Source organism: Bipolaris oryzae, assembly GCF_000523455.1.
Source record: "Bipolaris oryzae ATCC 44560 unplaced genomic scaffold scaffold_279, whole genome shotgun sequence".
NCBI classification, from domain to species: domain Eukaryota; kingdom Fungi; phylum Ascomycota; class Dothideomycetes; order Pleosporales; family Pleosporaceae; genus Bipolaris; species Bipolaris oryzae.
This window is the reverse complement of record NW_006911555.1, coordinates 1-21,201: the sequence shown is the minus strand read 5'-3', so window position 1 is coordinate 21,201 and position 21,201 is coordinate 1. Positions and strand designations below refer to the sequence as shown.

The 21,201-nt window shown below is 50.4% G+C and overlaps 7 protein-coding genes across 7 annotated transcripts; 3 read left to right on the top strand and 4 right to left on the bottom strand.

The window, feature by feature from the left end:
• Window positions 1-853: 853 nt before the first annotated feature.
• Window positions 854-2,922, bottom strand: COCMIDRAFT_109623 (uncharacterized protein; the record flags this gene model as incomplete). The annotated part of the gene is made up of 2 exons (XM_007695184.1): window positions 854-1,408; window positions 1,459-2,922. 2 exons carry the CDS (start codon window positions 2,920-2,922, stop codon window positions 854-856), a joined length of 2,019 nt encoding a protein of 672 aa, XP_007693374.1.
• A 1,319-nt stretch (window positions 2,923-4,241) lies between these two features.
• COCMIDRAFT_109628 (uncharacterized protein) lies at window positions 4,242-4,490 on the top strand (the record flags this gene model as incomplete). Its single annotated transcript, XM_007695183.1, has 1 exon — window positions 4,242-4,490. A coding segment is annotated over one exon (249 nt), but the record flags the coding sequence as incomplete, so codon positions are not given.
• Window positions 4,491-5,630: 1,140 nt separating this feature from the next.
• COCMIDRAFT_30896 (uncharacterized protein) lies at window positions 5,631-7,208 on the top strand (the record flags this gene model as incomplete). Its single annotated transcript, XM_007695182.1, has 1 exon — window positions 5,631-7,208. The coding sequence occupies one exon, from the start codon at window positions 5,631-5,633 to the stop codon at window positions 7,206-7,208; it is 1,578 nt and encodes a 525-aa protein (XP_007693372.1).
• A 533-nt stretch (window positions 7,209-7,741) lies between these two features.
• Window positions 7,742-9,173, top strand: COCMIDRAFT_9950 (uncharacterized protein; the record flags this gene model as incomplete). Its single annotated transcript, XM_007695181.1, has 2 exons — window positions 7,742-8,490; window positions 8,564-9,173. The coding sequence occupies 2 exons, from the start codon at window positions 7,742-7,744 to the stop codon at window positions 9,171-9,173; spliced, it is 1,359 nt and encodes a 452-aa protein (XP_007693371.1).
• A 2,209-nt stretch (window positions 9,174-11,382) lies between these two features.
• COCMIDRAFT_9949 (GMC oxidoreductase) lies at window positions 11,383-13,662 on the bottom strand (the record flags this gene model as incomplete). Its single annotated transcript, XM_007695180.1, has 6 exons — window positions 11,383-11,690; window positions 11,760-12,520; window positions 12,572-12,813; window positions 12,865-13,254; window positions 13,307-13,585; window positions 13,645-13,662. 6 exons carry the CDS (start codon window positions 13,660-13,662, stop codon window positions 11,383-11,385), a joined length of 1,998 nt encoding a protein of 665 aa, XP_007693370.1.
• Window positions 13,663-15,763: 2,101 nt separating this feature from the next.
• On the bottom strand, window positions 15,764-16,990 carry COCMIDRAFT_109630 (uncharacterized protein; the record flags this gene model as incomplete). Its single annotated transcript, XM_007695179.1, has 4 exons — window positions 15,764-15,936; window positions 15,989-16,326; window positions 16,380-16,692; window positions 16,741-16,990. The coding sequence occupies 4 exons, from the start codon at window positions 16,988-16,990 to the stop codon at window positions 15,764-15,766; spliced, it is 1,074 nt and encodes a 357-aa protein (XP_007693369.1).
• Window positions 16,991-18,598: 1,608 nt separating this feature from the next.
• On the bottom strand, window positions 18,599-20,927 carry COCMIDRAFT_41509 (uncharacterized protein; the record flags this gene model as incomplete). Its single annotated transcript, XM_007695178.1, has 5 exons — window positions 18,599-19,042; window positions 19,125-19,497; window positions 19,559-20,153; window positions 20,225-20,838; window positions 20,896-20,927. The coding sequence occupies 5 exons, from the start codon at window positions 20,925-20,927 to the stop codon at window positions 18,599-18,601; spliced, it is 2,058 nt and encodes a 685-aa protein (XP_007693368.1).
• Window positions 20,928-21,201: the final 274 nt, after the last annotated feature.

The window sequence follows — 21,201 nt, the reverse complement described above, 5'->3', positions numbered from 1 at the left end:
GGAAATGTATCGAGTTACGATTTGATTGACTTCCCCCCCTCCAAACCACTGCGTTGGGCAAGTGAGTGAGTGAGTGAGTGCATGGAGCCCTTTTTTTCGCTTGGTATTACAAGTAGTTGAGTGTGGGAGAAGGATTCATATTGTATTTTGGTTCAAATATACAACAAGCTGCGCTCGGGGGCGTTTCCAGGTCTCTCCGAGGCGAGTAACATGTGATGTATTTCATTTTCCATTCCTGAATGCCCCCCCCCTTTGTCTAATCCAGACTTCTCTCCAGCAGCACACATACACTAGGGGTCGGCAGCAAGCGAATTTTGTGCCGGTGCCTTGGCTGACAATGCTGGAGACGGGGGGGGGCAAAGAAAAAAAGGTTTAGGTACTAATCCAGCCTATCCGAGATGATCCCGTCCCAGCGGACAGGTTCATAACCAAGAAAACACTATAAATATCCTCAAGACATTATTCGACCTCTTTCTAAAATAAACTCGACCTCGCCTGCTTCCGACCTCACTACATACCTCGTAGCAAGGACGTTTGACACGAGGCTTCGGTGGGGGTATAAACATGGCAAGCCAAAGAGGCAAAAGCGGCCGCTGCTTGCCCCAATTCCCCCCTTTCGTAAAACTCGCTAAACTTTCATGCAAGAGAATGAGAGATTATGAGAGAAAGAGAGAAAGAGAGAGGAGTCAATGAGACAAAGCAGGCATGGAGAAGAGAAGTTAAACAAGCAAGACGCATAGCCACAGATCTAGAGGCATACAATCTCAGATCGAGGAAACAAAAGAAAATCAGAATAAGAGCCCGCTGAAACGTTCCTCATAAAAAAGACACCTGACTTTGACGGCTCAACGGCTTACAGCGCCATACCAGGAATCGGCTTCCGATCAGGAATGGGAAGAGGGCCGGTAGGGGCTGGGGCGTTGGGGTTGAAAGGACTAGGGCCGGGAGCTGGGCCACGTCGTGGGTTACTAGCTCCACTTGCCGAGTTGGATCGTTGGCGACCACCGATTTGAGGTGGAGGTGCCATCTGGGGTCCGCCACCATAAGGACCGGGTGACATAGAGCGTTGTGGGCCAGCAAAAGGTGCGTTGCTGTTGGCACGGCCGCGAGGAGGGCCTTGCTGAGGAGCATTGCTGTTGGCGCGACCACGAGGAGGTCCTTGTTGAGGAGCGTTACCGTTAGGCTGCATTTGACGAGGGCCGGGGCTCATGGGACGAGGACTTTGGGAGTTCATAGCGGGCGAAAGAGGACGTGGCTGAGGTCCACCAGCTGGACCCATGGGCGGGCGGACAGGAGGGCCGCGCATGTTACCTGGGGGAGGGCCTTGACGGGGCTTGACAGCGTGCTTGGACAGACATGTACGGGGAACGACACCTTGCTGAGAGCGGTCCATACGGATACATAGAGCCTGAGAATGATTAGCGGGTTGGTTCTGATATATTAAAGATGTGTGCTTACCCATCCATCATCATATTCATGGAGCATGCGGACAAGTTGGCCGGCGCGAAGTTCAAGTTCATCTTGCATAGAGGGCTTAAAGTCAAGTTGGACACGATGTACATTGTTGGGACCAGGAGCGAGGGCTGGGCTCTGAGGGGCGCTACCAACAGCGGCACCAGCGATGGGAGGAGGACCAGTGGGCGCGGGACCAGGAGACGCAGGGAGACTTTCGGTAGCTGGAGGACTGAGCGGAGCGTTTGCAGAGTTGGTGCTGGTCGTCGGAGGGGCAGGGAGCTCGGCTGTAGGGGCTTGAGAGGTGGGAGGAGGAATTGACTTGGCTGCAGTCACGGCAACAGCGACAGGGGCAGCATCAGCGGCAGCGATTGCTGCAGCGGGATCAGCAAAACTGGCGCTGGGTCTTGACGAGTGCATGGCAGAGTTTAGTGGGGAGGCATTAGGAGGCGAGTCCGGAATGGAGGCTTGCTGAGTATCGACAGCAGCCTTGTTTCCAAAGGGGTTGGAGGGTGGGGGACCAGATGGCGTATCGGGATCTTTGAAAGGGTTAGCAGCAGGAGCGTTGGATGCTCCAGGGCGCTCCCAGGCACTTGTTGGGCGCTCAGCAGCTGCCGAAGGTGAGAGGCTCTGGGCTTTGGCGGCCCCAGCGGCAGCGGCTCCGGCAGCACCACCGGCGGCGACAGTGTTGAGCAAGTTTGCTGCACTCTTGCGCTGCTCGAAGCTGGGGTCGAATTGAGTAACGGGGCGAAGGCTCAAACGGGGTGCGGTCTCAGCGCTATGGGCAGAACGAATGCTAACAGCTGGGGGGGCAGCGGCCACGACCTGAGGCGGTGGAGGAGGAGGCGCATTTCGCATTTCAGTCTTCTCATTCTCCGCCGCCGCCGCAGCTGCAGCAGCCATCTGCTTCTTCTTACGGCGGTACATAAGGAGGATTCCGGTCAGGATGGCGCAGATGACGAGAAGGATACCGAGGGCGAGACCAGCCATTGCGCCAGTAGACATGCCACTGTCGGAGCCGGGGGCAGCAGTGGAGGAAGCTGTGGCAGAAATGGCGGCAGTAGCAGAGATGAGGCCTGCAGCAGATGAAGCCGGGCTTGGTTCGGGAGACTTTGTTGCGAGCATCAGGGTGGACGCTGTCTTGGTCGAGCTCGATGGCTGGTTGGTCTGACGGGATGGCTGGTTGGTCTGGCGTGCAGTTTGTTCATCGTCGTCCGAGTCCTGGGTAGAAGATGGCCTTCTTGTGGGCCTAGCTGTCTCCTCGGGCTCGTCATCGTCCTGGGTAGCGGTGGTACTCTCGCGAGCGCGGGTGGCAGGTGGAGGGAGGGCAATTGGCTTCTGGGTAGGCACAGGGGCGTCGTCGCCTCCCTCAGTGGCAATTACGATCTCGGTGACAATCTCGACGGGTCCTTGACGTTGTCGGCGCATGAGATGCGCGTGGGCATGCTGGTAGGCCATGTCGTGGATCATGGCGTACAGGCGATTAGGAGTTTATGGAACCAGGTGCAAATATCGCTTCACGGGAACCGGCTCTTGGATTAATGTGCGGCGTGGTGTTTGCAAGCAGTGAAGGCGGATTAGGTACGACGTGGCGAGGGGTAAAGAGTGGTGTTGTTTATGTTTAGGTGGACTAGGCACTATACAGAAAAGAGGGTAAGTTGTAGGCGAGTGTAAAAGAGCGAAATGCAGCAGGCCGCGGTGGGGGAACGAAGGACAAGACGACAACCCGGCCGCAGGAGTACGTGATGTCGTCAAGGGAATTAAGAGGCGGCGTGAGGGTGAGCGAGCGAAGGGGCCGGCGAAGAAGGAAAGAAAGTAGTAGCAGCGCGGCAGAGACACACACAGGGCAAGAGCGACCATGCAGCCACGCTCGAAACGCCGGGGGGGGTGCCTTGCCAGGCCGAACCGTGGTTGTTGGTCCGTGCCACCTGTTCATCTTTCCTAGACAGACATTAGCCTTGGTCTAGCGCCAGGTACGCCGACGCCCTGATTGGCCACTCCATCTAATTTCCAGCCCATCTTGACGCTCGTCGCCTGCCCTGGTCTGCAGATGGGCCGCCCTACACCCCTTATCAACTATCAACTATCAGCAAATAGCCACGCACACCAACAGAGTTCGCTCTACGGTCTCGCGCTGACTCCATTCTTTCTCCTACTATGACGTGGCTAATGCATGCTGCGCCCTATCCCTCTTTCAATACCCGCCGGCGGCATGGCGTGCTTGCGGAGCAGCGCGGTAACACGACCCCAGGACCTACCAGCTCGTAATTACCGTGCGGCTCCATGGCACATACTGGCTGCTTTCTTGGGCCGGTCCCCGGCACGTCGTAATTTCGCCCGTCATCAAAGCGGCATGCCAGCGCCGCAATGCCACACCCGAGGCTAATGCCAGGCTGTATGCTTGCGACAGTGGCTGCGCTCGCGTGCTCTGCTCTATTGAACCATGTACAAATGTACAGGGTACTGTCCACATCACACTGCTTCATGACCGCACGCGGGGTATCAGAAGCAATCACATATAACAAGGATGCCTAGTGGCCGTTGAAGCCACCATAAATAACACCCATGTTCACAACAAACAAACAAAACATACCTCAACAGTTGCCAATACATTGTTCCGAACACGAGGCTGAGACGAGCGAGCTTCCGGCTATAACTTGGTGTTCCATGCTAGCTTCTGAAATAATATGCGTACAGAGGTCCACGCTATTTTAGCCAGGCCCAGTAGCGCTTAGGGGCGAAGATAGGAACCAGCCAATGCTTTGGGGCTGAGAACATTCTGCACCACGCACGACCTAACTCTCAGGATCGAAAAAGTTCTGAATATAAATGTACTATTTTGGGGATTAGTCATCAAAAATACCTCCAGCCTTCCTAGCTCAGTGGTAGAGCGCGTCACTAGTAATGACGAGGTCGTCAGTTCAATTCTGGCGGAAGGCATTCTTTTTGCCACACAGGGCTGGTCCTCCCCACAAACCACCATCATGCAACTTTTTGGGCAATATGAGCACAGTCATTTTTATCTACACCGTTATTGAGAATCACGCACCCAATTCCCAAGATATTTGCTGATCTGCTTGCAATCATTTGAATATCTAGTCGGTCCCAGACATGTCTTCAGCACAACCCTCGACTATTTCATACCACGTGAACAGTTCCTGTAAAATGCACTAAGCCCCAACATGGCCGTTGCTTGCTAGATTGTCGGACATTGTGCTAGTGCGGAAGAAGGTCCACAGCTCAGGTTGATACTTCACTTCGCAAATTGGAAATCCTCACCAGACCGAAAAAATATGTCATTTGCAGGCTGGATGCCTGGTACGGGAGTTCCTTACAATATATGTGAAGCGGTGTAGATAACAGTATAACATGGACCGTTGAGCAGTAGTTACTCAAACCAACGGAACCTCTGATGATGGTGGAGTCAAAGACCCTGTATGAAAGACAGTGACCCCATGGTTCGAGAGAGCGGGGCAGTCATCTCAAAATGTTTCCTCTACGGGTCACACAAGGTGGTTTGGTGGAGCGTTCGAGCGGTGTACGTATGCGAAGTGCTATCAGAGGCTGACTGATAGTTGGTGGGGAAAATCTTGAGAGCTTGGGCACAGGATAAGTGGGGCGAGCTACCTACTAGTGCCTAGTTGCCAATCCGCATCTTCTTCGCATCCCAACATCTCGAGATCTCGAATTCACATGGAAGCAGGAAAACCCAGTAATCGCGCGCCATAGCAACATCCCAAAACTTTCGCTGGGGTCGCGAAACTCAACTTATCAGGTCGCCGGGACGACCCGCACGGCTACACCACTCTGGCGTCTATTAGAGGTTCAGGATTCCGAGTTTAATTTCAGGAAAGGCGTCGCGTCTCGAACACATGGCCCGCACGACTCCTATTCAAAACAGGCCATACCGTTCGCACAAAGTACCAGCCTGTACAAGATGTCGTTCGCGAAAAATCCGCTGTCACATCGATATCCCAGGAGAACCGTGTCTATCGTGTCGAGAAAGACGACTGAAGTGTCAATATGTCGAGGGCTCCAGCACTAGTTCCCCTACCGAAGAAGGCTCAGATAAAAGGCCTTCAAAGCGACGCCGACACAGTGAGCCAGAGGAAGGGCCATCTAGGCCTCGCTCAGCCCCAATCTTACATAAGAATGTTAACAATCCCTCGGCATCCATCATGCTTGCGCCACATTTTGCGGAGGACATCGATATCTTCAATCGCCATATTTCGCAACATCGAAAAGCCGGCGGTGAAACTGAGCACTCCAACTACCAGACGTTATTGCACGATGCTAAAGATCCGGTCGTGTACCTTACGGTGCCGAGGTTCCGAACCGGTCTGCCACCCAACAGCGGCTGTGGAAGAGAGCAAGTGGAGATTGTAGAACAGATCATGGGGCCCTTCAGGCGAGAAGTCGTCGAACTTTACTTCAGTGAGATCCACTATCATCTTCCCATTTTAGATGACGAGATGTGCGAAACGTTACGAACGGACCAATACGCTAAAGTACCAAACAATCTGATGTGCGTCATCTATGCACTTGCATCGGCGCATTGGGCCAAATCAGATACGCTCAAGATGCATCCTAAACCAAATACATATTACGTTTGGAACAAGGCCATCTCTGCGACCCTGGAAGACTTCCTTAGCCCGGGCATGTCAACCATACAGGCCGCGGTGCTCGATCAAGTCGGCCGTCCTTCGGTCTCCATCATCGGCAACATCACTCTCTGTGGACGGACTGTATCTTTGGCACAAACTTTCGGCCTTCATAGAGATCCTTCAAAATGGTCGATTACAGAAAACGAAAAGTCACTCCGAATACGGCTGTGGTGGTGCGTTCTCATCACCGACCAATGGTCTAGTGTAGCATATGGCGCGCCCCCTTACGTTTCGAAAGGCTACTACGACGTTCCGCGGCCAACCGTCACATCACTCATCGGAAATAGGGCCAGCCCACAGGAGAAGCAAGCTACTACTTGTTTCATATATTTATGTGGCCTTACCGAATTACTCGCGGAAATCTTACCTTTTGTCTATCAGATCAATCCAGACCGGCTACAGCTCTCCCGGGAAATTGATCGCTTCAAACTAGAACTGAACGACCTGGAAGCACAGCTTCCAGAATGGCTTCCTCTACCAAATCGCCCAGGAACAGCTATGCTTTGGCTCTCATTTCTCTCAATCAGACTTGTTCTTGCCCGTGTAATATTCCGCGCAGCAGTTCTCGACGGTGATGGCAGCATTGGCCGAAATCGCATGGACCAATTACGCATCGCATCTTCGGCTGTTCTCGACTTCGTACTTGCTATGGGCGAAGCCCAGTTTCTGGACTTTTGGTTGCCATACGCAACTCATCTCTTGGTACATGCCATCACGGTATCACTTCGCTGCACCGTCGAGACGCAGGATTCTGAAATACGAAACACGTCTGTCACGCGCCTTGAACGCGTCATTGCGCACATCCAGCATGCGCGGGACAACTTTGACTGGGACATTGCAAATTACTGTTTAGAACGGTGTGCCGATCCAGTATCAAAGATTGCTTCGCTCAATGCAAGAGAGGTACCACAACCTTTGGAAACAGAGCCTACAAGCGTTGTCGCAAATGGCAATGGTGCCGAAATGCATGCGATGCCTAACTTTGATGACGCTTCTTTTCTGCTGTCGGATATCTTAGATCCTAACGCATTTGATTTCTCTTGGGATGCGTTGTGGGACACCCCGTCTGGCATGACAAATTTTTCCATCTGAGAGTAGATGAGCAGCGAACTATAACAACTTGGAAGAAGAAATGAACTGGTAGTTTCCGTGCGGGACGATCTATCAACTAATATCATGCTAATGAGTGGGAATAATTTGATATGCTTCTTTCTATCTGTAGTTATTCTTAACGAAGGTTCTACGATCAAGTATGATGGGCATTTAGATATTTGCTGTGCAAATTAGATTCAGTTCATATTCCTGACATCGACTGCATTTTCCAACGAAGACAAAAATTGCTCTTTCTACTCGTTTCTGATTCCATTGACTACTACATCTCCTTACGTACTCTGTGTGCTGTGTAAGCTGATGTTTTAGGACCGATGTCGTGATCCGCTAGTGGCTCTCCTTATTGGCCGTATCCCTAGCCTTAATGGTTGACCCACATCAAAGTCTGTAATCAGTCCACCTGAATGGGACCACTTGATCTGAACCTCACCTCCCCATCTGTCATTATAATCATTTTTTCTCTCTAACCAAGCCGGAAGACCCACAGGGGAGAGGATTGGAGTAACACGCCAACCATGTTCTGCACTCGTATTTCCAAATCAGCGGCACCGCGCTCCTTTGTCAAGTTCAGTCATGTGGTACCATCCTCCATTCGGAATCTTGCAACAGTCTCACCAGTGCAGACGGCTGCCCGCAATCACAAAATTGTCGTGATTGGCGGTGGCTCAGCTGGTATTGCTCTCTCGCACCAACTGCTTCGCAAAGGAAATTTCGCTCAAGACGACATTGCCATTGTTGATCCCGCGGAATGGCATCACTACCAACCTGGCTGGACCCTTGTTGGTGGTGGTTTGAAGAAGAAAGAAGAGCTCCGTCGCCCACTAAAGGACTTGATCAACCCCAAGTTCAAGTTCTACAATACAGCCGTAGGAAGCCTAAATCCAGATCAAAACTACATCACTACTGGTACCGGGGAGAAAATCGGATATGAGCAACTTGTCGTTGTACCTGGAATCACGCTGGATTACGGAGCCGTCCCCGGTCTAAAAGAAGCCCTGGAAGAGAAGGAGTCAATGGTTTCCACTATTTACGATTATGCATACTGTGACAAGGCGTATAGCAATGTTCAGAAATTCAAAAAGGGTGATGCGATATTCACCCAGCCAGCGGGCGTAGTCAAGTGTGCGGGTGCACCGCAAAAGATCATGTGGCTTGCGTTGGATTACTGGAAGAACGCTGGGCTGTACAACCCTACACCTTCCAGCGAATCTCCAATCAACATTGCCTTTGCAACTGGCTTGCCAAAAATGTTTGGTGTAGAGAAGTACGTTTTTCTGAAGAAAACCCCTCCAGTCCAACCTTTCTGCGCTCAATTCAATACTGATTGAACCCCACAGGTACAGCCAAACCCTCGAAAAGCTCCGTATAGAACGCGGCGTCCAAGGCCTCTTCCAACACGATCTAACCTCCATCTCCGGCAACACCGCCACCTTCAACGTCCCCAACCAAGATCCCGTCAAGCGCCACTTCGACTTCCTGCACGTCGCCCCCAAAAATGTTCCCTGGCCCTTTGTCAAAAACAGCCCCTTGGCAAACGAAGCTGGCTACGTCGCTGTCTCAGATAGCACAACGCAACACACCAAATATCCAAACGTCTGGTCTATTGGCGACGCCTCCTCACTCCCCACCAGCAAAACCGTCGCAGCCATCACCGCCGAAGCACCCGTTCTCGTGTCCAACCTACTCAGCCACATGCAAGGGAAGCAGCTAGAGGCCGATTATGATGGGTATACGTCATGCCCGCTTCTTACGGGACAGAAGGAGGTGTTGCTTGCAGAGTTCAAGTATGGGGGTGTGCCCAAGGAGACATTTGGGAGGGTGTTGGGAGTTGATCAGGGGGTGCCCAGGAAGGCATTTTATTGGCTGAAGAAGGAGTTTTTTCCCTGGGTGTATGGAAGGTATCATGTTAAGGGGGAGTGGGCGGGGCCGAAGGGGTTTGCCAAGTGAGTATAAGGGGAGTTGGGAAATAAGCCTTGGGTCACGTGGTTAGCAATGGATGAGGGGGTATGTGGATGTTTGGGGTTGAGAGGAGAGAGTGATGCTTCTTTTTCTTTACTTCTATTTTGGGCCGTATACTCCTTTGACTACTGCGACCATATTTCTTTATCGTAAGCAGTTAGGTCGGTAGTTCAGCAGACGTCATCAACGTCTTGGAGCTAAGCAAAATCCGGATCAAGAAGTAAAGAGGCAGGCAAATCTAGACATGGAGCAAGACAAGCGACGGGAATTGAACACGAGCTGCCATGTCGATGGCTTAGAGGGAGAGAGGTACAGCGTAGAGCAAGACAAATTTACTCCAGATGATTTGACTCAGATACACTTCAGACGGCGTCGGGTACTCGGCGTTGTGACAATCCTCGAGACTCATTACCCGTTCCTACCCGTAAACATAACCAGGATCGTAACAATCTAGTAATACGATAGCAGGACTAGAAGTAACAGGTGTAAGAGCGTGTTAGAATTTGTTATTACACTCGTTATTATTCTGTATTTTATGTCCTATATAGATTGATACTAATGATTTTGTTCTTTAGTTAACTTCTGTAACTCTTTTCTAATAATCTCCAACTAACAATCGCGCGGATCACAGCTCGAAGCTATCTCGTCCTCATTCGGATCGACACTAGAAAAATATCATTCAACCCCGTGTAATAGATAGGTGAATTCTATTCATTGAACACGTCCCAGGTGCTGCGTTCTATAAAACAAATACTTGATATATGAGGTTGTATTTAATAAGCAACAGCTAAACTACTTCTTTGCCAGCCTAACTCGGAATCGACACTAAGAGAAGTATAGTACAACCTCCATGTAACATAGTTAGGATGCGGAAGAATTGCAGCCAATATTTTGATTATTGCCGCAAAGACCGCAACATTGACGACACGAAATTATAACTCCACCTAACCCACAAGCACCCAAACATATAGAACACCCGGCGCTCGACCCTTTTCTGGGGGAAAGGGCTTGAGCACTTTGCTTTACACCAACACCACCAACCTGTGGACCCTCGACAGGTACCGCAGCAACAAGACTAGCGATAGAGCTCAGAGCGAGGACGATAGAGTATACTAATGCTAACATTAGAATAGCTATAGAGAAGGCGGACTCTAAGAATAGGGATAAGGGTACTTACCCTGCATCGTCGCGTTCTTGTCTATTACCTAAGAATACAGAAGAGTCTTTAACGTAAACGTGTTAAATTAAATGAATATTCTTGTTGAGTTTAGAATGCTGAGTCCTGTAGTTGGCCCCAACTACGTCTTTTTATATATTAGAGTTGAAACTTTATTTTTGACCTACTATCTGAGAATATTAATAGCCGCTCTAAGGAGCGATCCTAGTGATGAGGGATTTTAAAAGACACGACTATGGCCTTATGTGAATTCTGGAATGCATAATAGGGCTGAGCTTACTTGGTGAACTATACTTTCTAAGCGTTGATCATGAATCTAAAGTAATAGGCCCGGGGGGAGGGGGGGGGGGCAGAAAATTTTAAAGGAAGGAACTGTAAGGATCTGGCCTCGCAATTGTACCGGCTGAGCCACCGACACGACCTATATCCGAACAGGATCCGAACTAGGTACTACGGGACCTAGCGGGAACTAGTAGGATATAAAATCTACGCATCTATGATAGCTTCTTCTGTAGTTTTTCGATATCCTTTCGTACAAGGCCTATAGGTGTTTAATTAGATTCTTGGATTTCTTGTGTCCCACGCACTCCCATATGCCTCTGAGTGACCTTACCTTCGAAACGAATCCGATTCCTCTTGCCTGTGCCGTTACAGCAATGAGCTAGTTCCTCTCTTCATAGGTAAGTAAGACGGAGCCAATATAGCTTACCTTAGTGATAAGCGAGACTACAGTTATACTCTATGGTGACTAAGCTACGTCTAAGATAGATCCTTAGTGATTCGTCTATTAATATAGAAAGTTAATACTCTGCTTCTACTTCTCAGAGGACTCTAGTGGCCTATAAAATCTCACAAGCACAATGGCACAAATATAGAAACAAAGGATCACATTCAATCATATATACATGGCATTTGTAGTTATCCTTTTTTTTTGCATCAGTCCAACTTTGACCCCATTCGCAGCATCCCATCCACTACCAATACACCCTTTCCCCCGCCTTGCGCCACAACATCGCCCAATTACAAGCGCGACAATCCGGCAATTTCCCTCGGGGCATGGTAATTAGGCACCTTCATATCGAGCGCGCTACCGCTGTAGCCCAGGTCCTCAGCGGTGAGAACAGCGCACTTCTCGCCGATGAGCAGAGCGGTCGAGTACGTGTTGCAGCCGACGTTGTCGGGGCAGATGGAGAGATCAGCAACCTTGAGGCCCTTGACGCCGTGGACGTTGAGGCGCTCGTCCAAGACTCCGTGCTTGACGATTGAGTTTCCGTTCTTGGGGGCCATGGAGCACGTGCCGAGGGAGTGCCAGGTGGTTTCGACGTGGCCTGTGCAAGCATAGTTAGTAAACAGGTTACTTGGTAATGTTGAAGTATTAGTGATGGGGGGGGACGTACGCTTGACCCAGTCTTCAATGTGCTTGATGTCCTCGTTGCTGTAGTGTAGGTCCTCAAAGACTTCTTGCTGGTTGGAGTTCAAGAAGGTGGGCTCGGGGGCGCGGCCCTTCTCCACAGGAAGGGTCCAGGATCCGTGCTGGATATTAGCGCTGAGGTTGCCGGGGAGTGCGTATGCATTAGTAGTTGCGAGGTCCATGTCACGTGCGCGGGCAGGGCTGTCATAGGCGTAGAATGGGTGCATGGACTGGACTTCCCCAGCGTAGGCATCCATGCGGCGAGCAGTCTCGCGCGACTTGATGTATCCCCAGACCATTGGGGCCATGTCGCGCTTGTCGTTCATGAAGCCGGCATCGAAGTCGGGTGCCTCGTATGGGTTTGGTGATACAATGTGCGTAGATCCACGAGAGAAGGGGTATTCCAAGAAGTGGAACATTGTGAAGAACTTGCCTGGTGGCATAACCATGTGGTCACCGAACCAGCCAGCAATGACTGAGTAGTGCATGACTGGCTTGTCAGGCTTGTTCTTGAAGTAAGAGTCCCAGCCAGAGCGGAACTCCTTGCATGGCCAGCTGTCCATCATTTTGAGTTCATCCTCAGTAGGTCGGATCTTCACACCAGCTTCGATACCGTTGGTTGCGAGTGGGCCAGTGCCGTTAATGTTCCATTGCTGGAAGACTTGCTCTTGCACCTTGGGATCACCACGAACAAAGTCGTCAAACGACTCTACGTGTGGCTTCGCACGGTATGTGGCGAACGTCAGGCTGTGATTATGTCAGATACACTGCATTTCAGTCACCTGGATGTAGACTTACTAGTGATCCTGGAAGTTGAGACCAACACCAGGAAGATCAACCAGAGGCTTCACGCCAGCCTTTCGGAGCTTCTCTGGGTCACCAATACCGGAGCGCTGAAGGATGAGTGGTGAGCTCATGGTACCACCGGAAACAATGATTTGCTTGCGGGCGCGGATAGTCCTGGACTGGACCTGTCCGGGAGAAACAGGCTTGGTAGGAACAACCTTGACACCGACAGCACGGTCGCCCTCGAGAATAACCTTTGATGAAACATCAGCAGCATGAAATCATCATTGAGAGAGGCTACATACCTTTTCAACCTTGTTGCTGGTCAACAGGTGTAGGTTCTGGTGAACGGCACGGGTGCTGTGGATATAGCCGTGAGCAGAGTCAGAGCGACGTCCGGTGTCACGGTTAATCCACTTGAGCCAGTGCTCAGCACCGTGGCCGGTGACCAAATCTTGAAGATCATCGGTAGTGGGAATGCCTTGAGATTCGGTGGCACGTAGGAAGTCTTCCTTGATAGGATATGTGTAGTTACCAAAAGAAACCTTAATAGGTCCCTCGAATCCGTGAATGTCGCGGTTGTTGCAGGCTCGCTGATAAGTCTCATGCTTCTTCATAAGAGGAAGGAGTTCCTTGGTGGTCCAGCCCTTGGCCTGGAAGTCATCGTAGTCGGAAGCAGAGGCACGAGTGTACATCTGAACTATGTCAATACTACTACTTTATCTGGTCTGATCATAGTAAGCTTACCATGAAATTAATGGAAGATCCACCTCCGAGGATGTGTGCACAGGGCACGACAGCACGGCGTCCATCGAGCCATTCCGAAGGCCTGGAATAATAGAAGGAAGCAGTCTTGCTGTCCAGCTTCATGTTCCTTGGATAGATACCCGGACGGAAGACCCATGGGTTGTTGAGATTATTTTCACCAGCCTCAATCAAGAGGACCTGGAGGTTATGGTCAAGATTGGCCAAACGGCCAGCAACGACACATCCACATGATCCTCCGCCACAAACGATAATATCAACCTTGTAATTGTCAGTTGCTGACCGAACATCATTGAAAGCTAGTGCTTTGGTCATCGTACCTCGTCCGGGATCGTCATATTGCTGGTTTAAGGAAATGTCAAATTGTAATTGCAACGGTATACACTTGCTTCAAGTTGACCGCAGTGAGCAAGTCAACTGGGCATGATAGAGATCTCACAAAGGCAGAAACGACGTCCCTTTAAACTGCAAAACCCCGCATGTCTAGGATCTCCACGTTCATAGAGGGCCCACTCTCTGGGCTGTGTCACTATGCACTTTCAATAGCCGTCCATCCGGATAGTAGCACGGTGCATGCATTGTGACGAGGGATCATGTACCATTACCCCAGTTTCCCCACTCAAACAGGGGTGGCATGCGGATTCTAACTTCTGCTGGAATGCATGATGGGCCCCTGTCCAAGGCATTCAAACAAAGGCGCGACTACAAAGTTGCGGATCCGCAGAAGGGTGGTTGTTGTACCGACGATATACAGGGGTAGGTGTGGAGATGATGATTGGTCCAAAGAGCCAGGATAAAGCTGTTTCCCGGGACTGGGGTACAGGCCAGAAGCGGACGGGGGGAGTGCTGCAGTGGTCGTATGTTGGTAAACTGGGTGCGGAGAAGCATCACATCTAGTAAGGAGAAATGCTCGGTTGCGTGTGCAGGCCCACTGTCAGATGTAAGCTGTGCGGAGCCGGAGCTGGGTGGTGAAGATGGCGCGTTCAAGTTTCCAATTCCAGCGTATCACGTCCTAGATGAGGAGACAATGTACACGTCCTTAACTAGCAGCGAGTGACACGTGCGAAGCAGTCGAGACGAGGCGCGGACCAACAATGATCTACACAAACTCAAGTTGCTGGGGATTGTGGGGAGTTGATTCGGAGGAAGCAGTATCGTAGCTGACTGCATCGCGCCGCTTGGAGCTCCCTGGAGCTCCCCCGTCCTACCCGGATGACGGCTCTTGGCTCCCATTCGCCTGCGATAAGTTCTGTTGGGCGCACGTTGGTCTGCGGGGGTCATGCCACGCTGACGTTCTTTTGGATGGACTTCTCTCTCTCTCGTGGAAGAATGCGGATGTGGGGTTCAGGACTTCCTGTCCCCCATGCTGAGGGGAGTGTAGCTTGGCGTGAACACTAGTGCCGGAGAGTGCGGGGTTAGCCCCGCCCTGGTGTACGGGGAAGTGATAGACCAGCACCTCTCACCACAAGTGGTGGTATGTGTCGGCTTTTGAATTTCTACTGAGCTGCAGACTATCCGACGTTGTCTTGTGCGGCTGGCCACGATCCAACTCCAGAGCCTGGCCATTATCCATCGACTCGCAAAAGCGAGTATCGCCAGAGCTTTGGCTGTGCTGCTCAAGTCTGCATAATATTGGCTGCGGGAATGCGGAGATCAGCAGGCTTCTCGGCGCATCAAGGATTGCATGTTAACTGTGAATCTCGTATGAGGTTGATCGATCGAGAAGACACCTAGCAGTGCTACAAAGATCGTGTTATACCCATCGCCAATCCAGCCCAGACATGTAGCCTCGTCGTGTTCTCTGCAGCTCGAGTAACTCTGCGTCATCTTCTCTTGGGCACACTCAAGTGTCGGAGGTCTCCGCCTCAACTCCAGTAAACAGCATTGTTGCAAGTCTCTTATGTTGAGGTTCGAGGTTGAGACAGCTCAGCAGGGAAAGTAACTTTCCGCTGAGCGGTCAATTCCCTGTACAATGTATGTAGTCGCAAGCCCTGGCTTAGTCGTAGTCCCAAGGCCACTCGCTCGGCGGGGGTGCGAATTGTGGATCCGAACGGCCCTATTCTAAAGTTTAGCAGCCTCCAAAGGTTTCTGGTCTAGCCCAGTAAGTCGCATGGCACCGAGACTGTGTACGGAATAGAGTGATTTCAGTTGTGTTGAACCATGTGTACATAAGCCGGTATCTAAAGTTCATTGGCCGTCATGCGCCCGTATGAGGATCCAGTCAGCTCACAAGAAACTTTCCAATAATCTCCAGAACGCCCACAAGTCTAATAATACACGATTTCCTTATATCAAAACACCTCCCAACACAATAGGGTTATCAATCCTTTAATGACATCTAAAGTCCACTAACGCCGAGGATGCATTTAGAAAGGAGCGTAGGTTGACCGACAAGGGGAATGCCCAGCGTGAAACAAGAGGGACAAGGAAGATGAAATCCTAGATGACCTCGTGTCTTTCCCAGCCAGTTGGCTTTTGGTGCGCAAGGTCCTTTGTTGGGTGTGGCTCTTCCGGATTCCGATACTCGCTAACGTAGGGATTGGGATCCTCCTTCTGGTCGAGGTTACCAAAGGTGTGGTTGACTTCTCGATGCTTGCTTTCATCTGCGCGGACTGGGGTGATGTTAGCGTGCTTTGTAATACATGTTGATAAAAGCATACGTACTGTAGAGAAGCAGATCACGCATTGTGCGGTGGCCCTCTGGCATCTGCCAGTAATCAACCGCAATCTCGGGTGCTTCCATCTTTTCCCATTTGGGAAGACGACCTTCGTCAAGATCTTTAATCTGACGTGTGTATGTGATGACTGCCTCCTCCTCAAGGTATCCAATGAAGCGGTGGACAGTGCGAGGGCTTAGGAGGTAGGCGAAGAACAGGGCGTTGCAGAATACACCTTGTGCTCCAAGCACCATGAGGCGCATAAAGGGTCCAGGGCGTTGCATCTTCAAGAACACAAGCAGGTGCATACGCTCGTTGTAACTCTCTTCAAGAAGTGACTCAATCCTAGAAAATGTGCATTAGTGAATATGCAATGCCCATTGCGCAATAAGACGTACCATCCGTTGTCTCGCTTCATTCTCCGCATGGAATGCAGGTGTCGTAACATACCGGCTACCATACCAGGGACGCCTGCAACGCTTTCCAAGAAGACATTCCGAATCAAGTACTTTTCTTCCGTCATGGCGAATTGGTTTCGTGCTGCCACTGGGTCTTTGGCATCTACATCGATGGGCTTTGGGTGCTTATATCCCGTCACCCTATCAAGACCCCAGCGTAGCACCTTGACGGCGATCAGAGCAACTTTATCGGACATGGTCTTGGCTTCACGGTGAGCGACGATGACTTGGTTCATCTGCTCTTCTGTGTATACTGGGAGTTGTCAGCTGCTGATGAGTCAGACAAGCTCAATGTACGTACCTGGATGTGGCCATGCTGCCTGCGTCTTGCGAACCTTCTCTGTTGGATGCTTCTCAAAAAACTCCTTGATCTTGGCTTCACCGCTGGGCGAAGATGAAAAGTTTCGTCTAGCGTTGGGAGTCTTGAAGTGCTGAGTCACGATAAAGGTGGGTCGAAGTCCGGCATTGTAGCTCTGGAAGGACTTGATAAGGTGAGCGGTGCCCCGTTTTGAGGCTGCTGATCCGTATATTGCTGCTCTAGTGGACATCATATATGGCGAAGAGTGTGTATATCAAACGAGGTGAGTGGAGTGCTGAGGATATCGTCCAGGTGTAGTGGCGAACACTGCTGTGTTGTATGAGAGACAACTGAGGCACTCATCAGTCCTTTAATAGTCATTGATACAAACAAAAATGAGACGCCGATAACCAAAAAAAACTCTTCGATCAGTACTCGTGCTTTCCGTAGACAGCCACCGATGACGCCTAGTCACCAAGGGTGAAACAGGAACGGCCATGGGACGCCGTAGCAACATTACGGCATCTCCATTCTACGGCAGCGCCTACGAGCAAATAGGCATTGTCTAAGATGCCGAGACAGTAAGCAGACCTGTCGAGAACAGAAGCATAGGTCGCGTGCAGAGACGAGTTCGAAGCGGCTGAGCAATTCAATACTCAGCTAACGAGAAGAAACCGGAACCAGGCAGCCAAGCCTCCGACTTCCGATTGCAGACAATGATCAAATACCCCTGCAAAACCGATACTTGGAATTGCGGACCTCTTGTATTTAATACTGCTAGTATCGCAATAATATAGAGAGTCGAAAATCCAGTTTTTTTTAGATGTTTTCAAGTCCAAGTTGACCGTGTTGGCCGCATCGAATGCTTGGCAACTCATCCCGGGAGATGTTCGTCGGGCTTTCGGGGACTTGCTATGCACCAACAAAAGACCCACCAAACCCTGAAAAACCGGCAACAACGATGACTGCATCCATTCACTGATGAACCAAACGCCACCTGATTGCGACTTCAAAGCCAGTGAAAGGCCGCACGCCCTTGCACATTCAAAACGCTTGCTACCACGACACTGTATGTCAAAGACTACTAAAGCAACAATAACCATAACAAACTAGCACAACCAGGTGCATCCCAGTTAAACAAGTGGAAATTTAATAGACAAGCAAAACGAAGACTATCTATAAGACACTAATACAAGTTCTAGAAGGCTTGGAAGAGCGAGTGTATGCTTCTACGCCGAGTACACGGGATAATGCATGTTGCAGCTCATCCACACTGTGGCGCAATGCCGGACCTTCTATTTTAGGTTAAAAATACGCGAACCCGTAGCTTCGCGATCGGATGTAGATGCGTGCTACTTACAAAGCACACAGAGAGATAGCCACGTTGTCTGCAACAAGCCCACGTAGGGAAACATATGACATCAGATGAGGCAGACAGGACCGGTCACATGGATGTTGTGAGTTGATGGCGACATTACGATATCCATTTACGTGTCTTGATACAAAGAGGATCGCATCCCGGACCTCACAACTGGTGTCAAGTCTGCTGCTCCGTATTTGCACTGCATATATGTTATCATCCGCCAAACCCATCTGGACAAACTGTAAACAGCTTACCTCATAGCCGGCGTTGAAGCCATTCTCATCGCGGAGCGACAAGGTACTAGGAGAGACGGTGTTTATTCGGATCTCCGGATACTCCTTGGCAGCGCTCCCGCAACAACTCAAGCACGGCATGTTTGCTGGTAGGGTAGCTAGGTAAAGTGGCCCAACCAACGACTACGTTGGCCACTCGCAGCCGTGACCTACAAGGGGAGCAATGCTACTTTGAGCACTTTTTCTATTATTCGTTGCTCTTTATCTAGAGCTCATCCCAATTTTGTGATAGATCGGGAAAGTTCAAAGTGTTGCCAAAGTGCTGCTGACCCATGAGAGACTCTTGTCCCCATGTGCTCCAGTCATTAACAAAAGCGTTACTATGGTGCTCGTGCAGTTCCCCTGGGTTTACCACTGGAAGTGGTGATTGGAAGTTACAAGAAGAGCTACTCGGAAGATCTTGGACAGTTCCACAATAGCTACTTCCTATGCCGTCCTCAACACTCGCCATTGGCGATGTTGACTCCACGACCAGGTTTTCGATGTCGTTCCGTTCCAGTTCGTTTTCGTTGCTGGGTTGGGAAGCAGAAAGCGTTCCATACTGCTCAATGGTCTTTCTGAGCTTGACAACATCTTTCTGGTACTGACAGTACGACCCCTCTAGAACAATACGCCGGTACAATCTCTGTGTTTGGCGAGTAACTTGCAACTACAAATTTCCCAAATTAAGTTAGCTTTTGCCACCTATAAAGCCATCAAGAATTCGCTTATTTTGGATCTTTCAGACTTACCCAGGTTGTGCCCAAAGGCCATATCTGAGCGAAGTCGTGGAGATATTGTAGATCTTGGTCCACTAGCTTCTCAGCGTCTAACCGTGTACTTGACCTTGGGTCGGCCCATGGAAATGCGGCAAGGAAAACATGCATGCTTGCTGCAGAGAATACACTATACCCTACGATAGGCGTATGTAATAATATGCCCGCAGCCTTCAGATCCTCTATGAGGTTAGTTATTTGTGTGGCTGCATCGAACAGTATGGTCGTGTATTCGCTCCACCAACCCGCAGGAGCCACTTGCGTTAAAAGCGGCGGTTCGACAGGGCCTTGAACTTCTGAAAGATATGAAGGGATGAATGGTAGGTATTCTCGATAGAGAATTAACACACTGGATGGTAAAAATTCATTAGTAGGAAAGCCTGGCAATGAGAAGTGTGATCTTAACGTGCCTGAGATAGTGGATCAGATTCAAATATACGAACCGCTCTGCTTCTCTTCTGTGAACGTATAGAGATACTGCCGTTTGCGGATATTGCAGTCGTTCATGTAACATTTTTCGCCACTCGATGACCTCAGTCTTGATTTTATGCCATGGTGATTCTGCCTGCCATGGACACGATCCAAGTGCAGACGCTTGGCGGCGCCCTCCATTGGTTACCCACTCGCACTCATGAGCGAAAATATCCATGCTTCGTATTGTCACCGTATAATAATCGCCTATCTTGAAAGTCTTATCAGGGCGACCGAGATTCCGCTCTACGAGCTGTGAGTACATAAGGGGCTCCGAGGTTGGTATTCCCAGATCAAAATCATCTTCGGTCGCGGGTAGATATATAGACACTTCCTTCGTATGAAGAGTAGCCGGACGGTCTTTGCCACAGCTCATCGTACGATCCATAATGAAGCAAGCCCAGATGGAGCGTCGCTGGATCTCACGTTGGGAGACTGTCTCTCGGCTTTGATCGCTCTGCGAGGCACTTTCTTCAGACAGCAGTGATGTTTCTGATCTTGCTTGCAAACCTTGCAACATGCGAGTTGCCATACCTGGAATACATCCAATCGAGGACTAGTGAGCCAATGCATCAAGAGATATTTCGCCAAGCGGGGATACTGACCAGTGTACATCCATGTCGCAAAGCCATTGCCCTCGCCCCATTCATACTGCGCGATGAGAAGCAGACAATGGATCGCGTCCACGTCTGGTTGATTTAAAATCTGTGGCCATATATTCCGCTGAACGAATGTGGCATACTGTTGGCTTGCTGCACGTGGACTCTGGCCCTGCAGTGGCGATGATTCAATCAGCCGAACGCACAGAGCAAAGATAGCAGCAAGCTTGATAACCAGAATACGCTTTGGTGATGTCCGCAGCTGTTGCATGAAATCGGCCAAGTGTACGAAGCTCAACTCAGGGAACTTTCTCGTAAAGGCATCAGCAACATCGGTAATCATCTGGTCAGCAACACAACGAAATAGTGGTTCGTCTTTGTATGAATATGCGGAATAGTCTCTCCGTTGAGCATGGCTTGCTCTCGCAACCTCAGAAGCACTGTTCTCGACAGTGTTGAGACTCGTACGGTTCGCATTAGCTCTGAGTATCTGTCGGCGAGGACTCCTGGACTTGGGTGGGGGCTGCTCAAGGACACACTGATCGCGGGTGCGCCCTGCTCGTACACAAAGCTTACATGGCTTATCACCATCATGCTGCGAGCATTTAACTTTGGACTTCCTGTTTGCAAGATGTTATCGATGCTTCCAGTCATTGCTCAGCAAGGAAAATAGCTACCGGCACCATCGACATGCGAGCGTGGATCGCATCGTTGATGTCAGGTATAGCTTTCACACGCGGTTAAAAAAAGCAATACAATCGATCGATTCATTCATTCGCCAGTCCTATTGTTTTCCAGGACAGGACTGTAGAATAATCGCATAAAGCTCACTATGAGTGAGAGGAGAGCGGCGGACGTTAGTCGTATGTGGTGTGTCCATGTCATGTTATATGCCGTTATCGCCGACGTGCTTACTGTCCGTGCTCACCCAATGCAACAATCAGCCAATGCAACACTATCTGCCCCACCTAAAATATCAACCC